General features: G+C 38.8%; 1 protein-coding gene across 1 annotated transcript in view; it reads right to left on the bottom strand.

Moving 5' to 3' along the window:
• Positions 1-1,262: 1,262 nt before the first annotated feature.
• LOC141902107 (cadherin EGF LAG seven-pass G-type receptor 2-like) overlaps positions 1,263-11,413 on the bottom strand; it is a 161,393-nt gene continuing 151,242 nt past the window's right edge. Inside the window, exon 32 of the mRNA XM_074789748.1 lies at positions 1,263-6,030. Within this exon, the coding sequence (XP_074645849.1) occupies positions 6,006-6,030 (25 nt within the window). The 3' untranslated portion in view covers positions 1,263-6,005. The remainder of the gene's footprint in view (positions 6,031-11,413) is intronic.

Below are 11,413 nucleotides of genomic sequence, written 5' to 3'. Positions count from 1 at the left end.
TGGGCTTTCAGGTTAAAGGTTGAATGGTCGAGTTCATTAAAAACAAATATTAAAAGTAATTTAAAACTATAATATATTTTCATAACCGTGTGTATTTCAGTTGAATAATAGAATAATAATTATTATTAAAATATATTTGATTATGAATTTGTGTATTGTAAATAAATCAATTGGTCGCGGAGCGGTAGCGAAGTGGAGCGACCAATTGATTTAATACAATATGCTTTTTAAATTTAAATTATTGATATCTTAGAATAAATATTTAGTTATAATATAAAATACACACGGTTATGAAAATATATTATAGTTTTAAATTACTTTTAATGTTTTGTTTTTTAATGAGCTCGACCCTTCGACCTTTGGCCTGAAAGCCTATTACTCACGCGCTTTGCCCGATACGTAAGTCTTACACGAATTTTATATTTTCTTATTTTTCCATAATTCATAATCCATAGTAATCACTTGTCGTAGTCTGGTTTTGGGCGTGAATGTCGATATTTAATAAGATTCATTGTGACTTAGATATATAAGTGAGATTCTGTCGTCTTTCGATATTTATCATTATCCTATAATAAGCATAGTTGTTATAGATGTGTTCCTACGTAGTTATAACGATAGTTAATTTAGGAAACTTTAAGTCATTGTATAATATTGGTATGATACTCAAAATGTGTTTTTGTATCCAGCTTATATTTTGTAGCTAACGCCTGCCAGTGACTTCCTTTATCTCCGGCTATACGTGCCGCACCGATACTGTCACCTTTTCCGGCTACAAGTGCCGCGATTACTTTTCTGGCTATAAGTGCCGTGTGATTTTTCATCTTTTTCCTGGCTACCAGTGCAGTGATTTACGCGTCACACTTCCTGGCTGCAAGTGCTGTGGTCCATTGCGTACCGCATGATTAGTTGATGCCAATCGTTATTTCGCCGAATATAAGTATCTGTCTACTTACTGTCTGCATATAGTGTAAATGAACATATTCATTTCCAGTGACGAGTTCCTGTTATATGGTTTGAGGTTCCCGGTCACGTGATATCGTGACAATTGGAAGATATCAAGGTGGCCCTGTGCAAAATCTGCAGTACCGTACCAGGTACTTATGACGTTGTATCTTTAATATGTCCTTCGTGTCCGTAAGAACCCCTTAGGGAAGACGGTGAATATATTCCACCATGAAAATGTTAGATACGCCTTTATCGATTGTAGGCACATGTCACATGATAAAAACTAATTATTTTATGACATCAATATTAATTGTTATTATTTATTTCAGATAAAGGAAATAGCCACATTTATATGTATACAAAATAGAAAATAGATACAAAAATAGAATGGAATGTATATACATGAATAATTTACTATGTTTATGCCGATAATAAAACATAGATATAGCACTAATAACAAAAGGTACGAAATTAGAGTTGCACAACTAATATGATATCAACTAAATGAATCAGCACAGTAATACTATCATCTTCAATATTTTAGCGGGATCATCTCTTGTGATATATCATACAACGACTCTCTTCTTACATCAAAGTTACGGGCTTTTGACATTATGCCTGCTACCATGATAATTCCCTCAGCCAACATTTGATATGTTACATTCCATTTGACCGTACTCATACATACTTTAAGCTCAATGATATATAATACAGTTACTAACTACTGTCACAGTAATACTCTTGATTGGTTACGCACCGAATATTGGTGTGTTGTATCATGTTAAGTTTATTCATATTCAACATATTGAAGACTGGGAGATCGAGTTATTGCCATTTGCGATCATAATCGTGCAGAAAATGATAAAAATTTTGTTTATTTGTTTTTAGACTTCGGTAGTTGTGATAGATCGAGGTACTATTGTGGTCATGAGGAGCGGGCATTATCTAGTAGGCAGAACCACTTTTCTTTGATTTTGCAAACATATATTGCAGACACGTGTTAAGTTCATAGACATCGTTGTTTTATCTATAATGATTTTTAAACTAGGGGTCCAGGGGCACCATGCCCACTTGGGAAGTGGTTTCAGATGCTCAACAATCTAAAAATTTAAAAATTCAACGCCTCCTCCAATTACCTTGAAACTCGCCACAATCATAAAACATGTCAGCAGCTACAATTTTGTGATTGATTGTGGTACCAAAACATGCATAGGTACAAATATAATATAGAAGTACTAAGTTATTGCATTGTTCAATGCCCCCTGGTGGCCATTTTCAAAAACCAATGACTGTGAAACTCACTACGATCATAGACCATGTCATGGGCTACAACATTCCAATTGATAGTGGTAACAAAATATGCTAATATGCTTAGGTATCAATTTAATGTGGAAAAACTTTCTTCCACCTATGAATGAGCACTGATGACACCTAGATGGTTGCCAATTGAGTCATAATTGTCTGATCAAAAAGAGCCCCAAGGGGCACTATCCTGTCAGCTTTTCATAAGATGGCAAATGATGCATTCTGTGAGTTAAATTTGTCCGTCAAAATACACTTCTTGAGTCCGATCGACCCAATTTTTCTCATGCTGATGGGCCCTTGGGGGATACAAATGTATACATAACATCAAGGCAATTGATAAAAGCGTCTTCAAAATTTCCCTTGAAAACTTCAACAATGGGTAAAAAGTGCCGATTTTGGTAAACAACAATGGCTGCCAGTCGGCCATCTTGAATCTGACAGTGCCAGTTTTTGGGCCGAAGATGTGTCTAGAGTAGATACATGTATAAACCAAATATTAAGAAATTACTTGTAGCGTCTTCAAAACTTACCAAAATAACTGGATTCCGTCATTGGACAGATGTTAAGTGAACGCAATAGCTGGGACTTAAAGTCCAAAGTGGGCTAAAATTGAGTTATGAACCCGCATGCAAATAACTTTCTTAAGGGATGCATGGAACCCTTTTTTTATACAGTGACCTTTTTGATGACACATAGAACCCAGCAGCAATATAAAGGATTCTTGAAATGGTCAACAAACAAGTATTTTCAGTCATCTCACCTCGACGGATAGCATTGCTGATGGACTATGTTTAATATTCCAGAAATTATATTACTGGGGGTATGCTTAAAAACATCTATAAGCCAATGTGACCTATTTCTCCTCTAATTTGAAGTTGAAGTAATGATCCATGTAATGCACTAAATGATTTGTTCTGGCTTACAAGATTTGAGAGGTCCACATCCAAACAACCCCCTCCCCCTTGTCTATAGAAGTCCAAACTTCACAACCCCACCCTCAACCATGGACGTCTTTTATAGACAGCCCCTATATAGATTCATATTCCACCCAGCTGCCAGCTATGTTTTTAGCCCATTCCTTAACATTCCTATGAGAATGTGCGAATGTAATCTCGACCTAATTCATAAGGTCAAATTATTTATCAAAGGGTTAACACAAAAATATTTTCCAACAAGAAACAAAATTCTTAATATGGACTTTCCTAAATTTACATGATTGTATGTTTAATCAGTATACAAATTTAAAAATTGGTTGTAGCCTAGATTAGCGATTATGAGCAGAACAAATGAAAAATATTGAAAACTATAATTGGATTGAATTCAAATGATGGGAGAAGGCTGACATTTTACAGACAATTAGATTGAAAATAAGGACGGAAAATAATATCAAGAAAAGAATGTCTTTTATTCGAATTATGAATGGAAACACATTCCTATCTTCGGCATGCAGCTTTGGCAGAATTTCAGAGAATCCGTGCTCCAAGTAATCAAAAAAGCCTAAGACGACCCCTTGATAGAAGCCTGAGGTTTTCATGAAAATCTGTCTATTGATACAATCTCCATCACACACAACTGCATGATGATTCATCATGAATATACATGGCAGCAGGTTTTCCCCACTGACTCAAATAGACACTCTCCACGTTCATGTTGTGACAATTTCTATACATTGTGAACGAAGTTAGTTAGACAATTTACTTTCATAAATTAAAAAATTTCCAAGATTCACTCCCCTCTTTCCCAATTTTACTGCCCTTCTAGAAATGCACTGCTTTCCGGCCGGCCGCTACGAACCTTGGCAGTTGAATCATTTGCAGTTTCAAAGAAAACTTCAACTAGGCCATACGAGGCGCGCTTTTCACATACATGGACTGATCAATACACTACATTGCAGTGAGTAAATGCGTCACGCAAGTGTGTGAAGCGTGAATATACGTAAAAGGGCATGTGTTCTTCCGAAACGAAATGTAGTTCCAACAACAAATAAATAACTAAATTGATAAATAAGCAACGGATTCCGATGAAATTCTTCAATAGGGTTAGAGCTTTTATTACTGCATTAAATGTTTTAAAAGTCCCGAAGAGAAGCTAAGCCTCGTTTGGAAGTTATTTTGTACCAAATGAAGAAGTTATATATGGGATAACAAAATGGACTTCGCTAAAGCGAAAGTCCATAAAAAGTTCTATGCGAAGCCCTTATTTCAGCCAGCCTACATATAGTATCTGTTTGCAAGATACTTATAGAGCACGACCATACTTTGTCAAACAAATATTTCATAGGTTCAAAGATAGGATAGCAACATGAGTCAAAACAGTAGCGCAAAGAAATCAGACTATCAGCTTATTTGAAACGAGCATTAAGTATTGAATAACATACAACTGCATTACGTTAAAGGCCGACTCAAATGGAGGTCCAAAAACCCACCGGTTAGTACTTGAGATTCGCAGTGCAGGCCACATCCCACTAGCAACTAGCAAGCGGTAGTTTGTTTATAGTGTTTACTGGAACACATCTGGCTCACACCAGTATCACACAGTATCACAGTGACACGTAAAGAAAAACTTTTTTCGTATATGTTTGATATCATTTTGGTCATAGTAATCTTCTTAATCAGAATTCGCTGATTTTGTAGATGTTTTTGATAAGAATTCCTCCAGTAATAATGGAGTTGAACATAAAAGGTCACTGTGCTCTCTGTGGTGAGGTGAATAACTCCTCCCAGCTTGTCATTCAAAGATTTGAAAATTTGAAGAATGCACTAAGTAAATTGCTAATTTATGCATGAAGGAGGGCTTAAACTAAATTTTAAGCCATAGATATGACTATATTACATGTTTACACATATCCCTGACAAAAAGGAGGGTCCAAATCAGTTAACTGACAGAGATATTACGGAAATTCCAGTTTCAACGCTGGAGCTCTTGACTGCTCCATGGGTTCAGAGATACTGCCATGTCTGACAGATGATGGGCCTTTTATACTTGAAGTCGGCCTTTAATAGTAGATTTAACATTTGCAAAACGTTAATTAGACAATTAATGCCAGGGCGGTGCCTAGAATTTGAACTTTAATTGCACTTTCTAAAATTTCTGAGGGGGCCACTGCAGTCTAAATACGGCAATGAAAACCACCAGGACGGTCAATTCTAGGTGAAAGATATTACATGAACTGTCTAACAGTTGCTTCAGGTTTTACTGTGTGTACATAATATACACATATAATTCAAGTAAAATACAGGACAATGGACTACATAGACATAAGTTCTTGCATTTCAACAGATGAGACGTAAACATCTTAAAGCTCTAGATTTTCAGCCGTTACATATTTCAAGATTAAATTGGTATCCCCATATGTATCACGGTATATATTAGGTTTGACCTTTTGCTTAATGAGGACTTATGTCCATTTAGTTCATTGTCCTATACTTTTTCATCTATTTAAGCTCCACACAAGTGGTGAGCACTGTGAATACAAGTTGGACATAAAATATACACCATTAAAAGCGGTTTTCTTAGGTACATACTTTTTGAATACGCTCATTTCATATTGACGTAGCAAGGAAAATTCATGATTATGCTTCCTGGGTATAGATATGTGGATTACACTATATCAATGTGATTAACATAATAACAAAATCATATATTTCAAAATCAAATGGCAGGATATATGTATACAACATATAATACATAGACTTTATCGTATAATACCGATGATGAATCCTCGAGTACAAATAACCAGCAAACAAATATTGTCATCATACACATGTTTCATTACTTCCACTGGAAAATAAAAATATTTACCATTAAAGAACATACAAGGACCCTAAATATTTTTTGCTGATTTACCAATAACATTTGATGAATGAGCTACTGGCGCGTTTTTCATGTCGGCCCCTGGTGGCCATAATTTAAATCTAATCGACCCAATTTTAAATAGGGTTCTGGCCCAAGTGATATCCTACTTGTGTACCAAGTTTTAAAACAATCGGTCAACAATTGCGGCCTCTAGGCTGTTAACGTCGTTTTTCATGGCGGCCCCCTGGTGGCCATAATATCCTACTTGTGTACCAAGTTTTAAAACAATTGGTCAACAATTGCGGCCTCTAGGCTGTTAACGTCGTTTTTTTTATGTTGGCCCCCTGGTGGCCATAATTTAAATCGAATTGACCAATTTTAAATAGGGTTCTGGCCCAAGTGATATCCTACTTGTGTACCAAGTTTTAAAACAATCGGTCAACAATTGCGGCCTCTAGCAGGGCTGCCAACCTTTCAAAATTCCATTTAGGGATGAATGGCAGATTAATTAGGAATATTGAAGGTTTCAGTAGGAATATATCGAAACCGAAGAAATTGTGACTTTTCCAAGTAGGAATATTTTGCTTTCAATTAGGAATACCTTTCACATGCGATATATGAAAGCTGGATATAAAAATATGGAATTATCTATTAGCAAAATAAACTAGGGGTCCAGAGACACCATGCCCACTTGGGAAGTGGTTCCAAATGTTCAACAATCTAACAATTTCAATATTCAACACCCCCTGGCAACAATATACAAAAACCAATGACCTTGAAACTCACCACAATCATAGAATATGTCAGCAGCTACGATTTTGTAATTGATTGTGATAACAAAATATGCCTCGTTACCAAATTGATACGGAAATACTAAGTTATTCTACTATTCAACGCCCTCTGGAGACCATATTCAAAACCCAATGACCTCAAAACTTACCACAATCATAGAACATGTCATGAACTACAACTTTGCAATTGATCATGGTAACAAAATATGCCTAGGTACCAATATAATAAGGAAATACTAAGTTATTCTACTATTCAACGCCCCCTGGTGACCATATAGAAAAACTAATGTCCTTAAAACTCACAACAATCATAGATGATGTCATGAGCTACAACTTTCCAATTGATTGTGGTTACAAAATATGCATAGGTACGAATATAATAAAGAAATGCTAAGATATTGTATTATTCAACGCCCCCTGGTGGCCATATACGAAATCCAATTACCTTGAAACTCACCACAATCATAGAACACGTTATGAGCTACAACTTTCTAATTGATTGTGGTAGCAAAATACGCTTAGGTATCAATATAATGTGGAAAAACTTTTTCCCACTTACGAATGAGTACTGGTGACACCAAGATGGCCACCAATTGCGTCATAATTGGCTGATGAAAAATACCTGTCTGAGGTATAAAACATCCCTTTCCAAAGAATACCCATCACAAATTGCAATGAGAAATGGTAAACCAGTAGGAAGCTACAGGACTCAGAATTCGGGCAAAATTAACATTTTTGGGCACTAAAAAGGTCATAGGACGGCCATCTTGAGTCCGACCGACCCAATTTTTGTTTTGTTGATGGGCCCTGGGGGGATTCATATATATCCGAAAGATCAAGGTAATTGATCGAAGCGTCTTCAAAATTTCCCTCAAAAAGTTCAAAAATGTGTAAAAAGTGCTGATTTTGGCGAACAACAATGGCTGCCAGTCAGCCATCTTGATTCTGACAGGGCCAGTTTTTGGGCTGAAGATGTGTCTAGGGTAGATACACGTGTAACCCAAATATCAAGACGTTACCTTGAAGCGTCTTCAAAACTTCCCAAAATAACTGGATTCCGTCTACGGACGGACGATGGACGAAAAGTGAACGCAATAGCCCGCTGGGACTAAAGTCCCAAGTGGGCTAAAAATCAGCAAATTCTACAGAATGTATTTTTCTTTATTATTTTATGAAAGATAAAAATCAACAGTGTTTATCAAAAATATACAATAGACTAAAAAATAAGAACATAAAACTGGCATAAATTGTCAAACGAATTACATAACACTATACAGCTGTCATGCGAATATATCAATTTCCAGCATCAATTCCATGATACTGTCCCAGAGAGACTCCATGTAAAGAACTGAAAGATACAAACAGTAAAAAGTCTCTAAATCTACATGCAACTCGATGGTGCTGACCCCAACCCTAACCCATCTGCCAAATATGCGAACTAAAAGTTTACTTTGAGATGCACTGCTCAAAAGGATCTTAAATTATCTTTTTAAATCAAACTAATACAAGAGTGACAACATTAAGGTTCAAACTAACAAAGCAATTGCTTACCAAAACATTTCAACCACAAATAACTAGTCCACACGTTGAAATCTAACCCGGATCTTCTAATGCTCATCGCGCTGTGAAAACGAGCTAATTACCGCAGTAAACCGATTCTTCTCCGAAACGATGCGGAGCAATTTGACAATAACAATCACATTTTGCCACATGTCATGATATTCAAGAATGATTTAAAACAACGTATTTCAAAACGAATGAACTTTATTTTGATTCTTGTAATAAATTAAGAAGCTGCTCTCCTACTACGAAATAATCGTGCGCCATGTGTAGATAAAATCAATAACACAGCTACTCTCATACACACACACGCGCGCGCGCTAGTAAGCGCTGTTTATCGCCTGACCCACGTACACAGTATATATAGCGACGCACTCATCCACCGCGCGCGTGCATATAAATTCCCCACCTATTCAATTCTGTTCTACCAAGTCATCATATTGTGTTACAACGCGTTGGCGGGTGGAAAATCGGACATCGCCGAAATAGGAAAATAAAAATCGGAATTTTGTATACCCGATCGTATCGTCAGAACTTAAGTTGAGCCAGGGGCACAAAAATGTCAAATCTTAAGTATTACCTTTCTACACAGGTATACCTCCTGTAATCTGGCTTAGATACGTTGATAATATCCTGGATTTAGTTCCCTTTGATTTTAACATTGATAATTTTCTTTTGTATCTTAACTCCCTTCTATCCTTCACTCATGAATGGGAATATGGTAAAATTACAATTTTTGGAACTAAAATTTGTATTTCCGAGTAGTACTTACCCTTTCCTATGGTTTTTGCCAATATTTTCTAAATTTGGATTTATCGCCAATGGTTTTTCTATACGACCCGGCCCTGCGGTATTGCATTTAGCCACCGGCGAAATCCGCCATCTTTTTACGTCATAGCAGACCAAAAAAAAACAGCTATGCGGGGCAGGTGGGCGGGATTCCCACCATAGGAAAGGGTAAGTACTACTCGGAAATACAAATTTTAGTTCCAAAAATTGTAATATTTCCATCGAGTACTGTACCCTTTCCTATGGTTTTTGCTAGACTAGCCTAGCACAAGGATGGTGGGAAAGGTAGATAGAAAAACCACCGCTCAAACGCAAGGTAAGAGGGAAAAAGAGAGCACTTACCCAAGCACGGATTGGAGCACTGTAGCACAGGGAAGACCGGTTGGCCACAGTGAGTCCGTCCAGCTCAGGGGCCCCCCCAGAATTTTGCGAAATTAATACTTGCAGATATGAGCCCAAACTATGTACAAGGATACACCCCCTGTGATCCTGATAATGCAACATAAATATTCTACACTAAAGGGTCCGATCGGAAAGAACGGACACCTTGAGCCATGACAACAGGACAAAGTGAAGCTAATGAGCCTAACTGGCCTGAAACATCCCGTAAACAAAATGACGTGAATGTCGACGGTGAATTCCAAAAGGCGGCCCGACAGACTTCCTCCAACGGAGCACCCGAAAAGGCTGCGCAGGAAGTAGCCATAGACCTCACTTGATGAGAAACCACTCCCTCCGAGGAAAGATTCTCCTTCAATAAAATGTCCTTGATCAGTGAAGAGACCCATCGGGCCACTGTGTCCCGCGAAATATCCCCCTTTAGGTGATCCAGCAGCGGAATAAATAACCGCTCCCGTGAACCCCTCCGTGAAGCAGAGCGATCTAAATAGAAACACAACGCCCGCACAGGACATAAAGTCCTGTCCGGGATGCCCGGTTCCACTCGATGTTTTAGGGCTTCAATTCGCCATTGACGCTCAACCGAGCCTGGTCGTTGGTTCTTTGCCAAAAATTCCAAAGCAGGCCGCAGCGAAACAAATTCATTCGCTGGCCCAAAGACAATATGACCTTGTCGGACTGAAAGCGCATGAATCTCAGAGCGACGGGCCGAGCAAGCCAAGAACAGAAAAAATACAGTCTTTTTTGACAAATTCGCAAATGACGCTGCCGAAAGAGGTTCAAATGGAGCCTCCATTAACTTCTTCAAAATTACAGACAGATCCCATGGTGGAACTATCCTTGGTATCCGAGGCCGGGAAATAGAAAACCCTGCAACAAGCTGGGATATCCGATGATCCCCTGCTACATTTGGCCATCCAGAAGCACGCAATGTATGAGAAATCGCGGAGCGGTAACCTTTAATAGTTATGACCTGCAAACCTTTTACTACAAATAGGTGCAGTAAAAAATCTGCCAATTGAGCTACAGAGGGTGAGCATGGATCAATTTCCCCTGCAGCACACCAATCCGCGAAATGGCTCCATTTGGCATCGTAAATGGTACTTGTTGATGGCCGTTTAGATCCAGCGATAAAGGAGGCAGCCTGTTCTGAAAAGCCTGAAGCTGACAAGGATCGCTGGACAATGGCCAGGCGAGCAGATTTAACCACTGGCTGTTTGGATAATGCCGAAAGTTCCCCCAAGACAGAAGCGATGGGAAATTCGGAAGAATCCTGGGGTTGTTGCACAGTAGGTTGAGAAGTGGTAGGAACCATTTCTGAGCTGGCCAACATGGTGCTACCAGAACTATGTTGCAATTGACTGATCTCTCTATTTGATCCAGTAAGCGCGGCAGGACTGGTGTGGGCGGGAACGCATACGTATGCATCCCCGACCAGTCCAGAGAGAAGGCATCGACCCCCACGCTTCCGCGTCTGGAAACGGGGACACAAACAGAGGACACCTCCGATTGAACCGGGTGGCAAACAGATCCAGCAGCGGATTGCCAAACATGCCCCGAACCCGATCGGCTACTTCTTGGTGGAGAGCCCATTCTGTCGCAATAGCCTGACCTCGACGAGACAGAGCATCGGCCATCACGTTCCTTTTCCCTGCTAAATGTGCCACAGTCAGGGACACGCCCTTTGTCTGGCACCAAAGAAGAATTTTGGCCGACAGACCTGTGAGGGTTTCTGAGTGAGTGCCCCCTTGGTTCTGAAGGTAAGTCCTCACTGATGAATTGTCTGTGGCTAACCAAACGTGGTGGCCCTCCACTCTCCTTGTGAAAGA

The sequence above is a fragment of the Tubulanus polymorphus genome, chromosome 3 (genome assembly GCF_964204645.1).
Source record: "Tubulanus polymorphus chromosome 3, tnTubPoly1.2, whole genome shotgun sequence".
NCBI lineage: Eukaryota > Metazoa > Nemertea > Palaeonemertea > Tubulaniformes > Tubulanidae > Tubulanus > Tubulanus polymorphus.
This window is presented reverse-complemented; position numbering and strand designations above follow the sequence as displayed.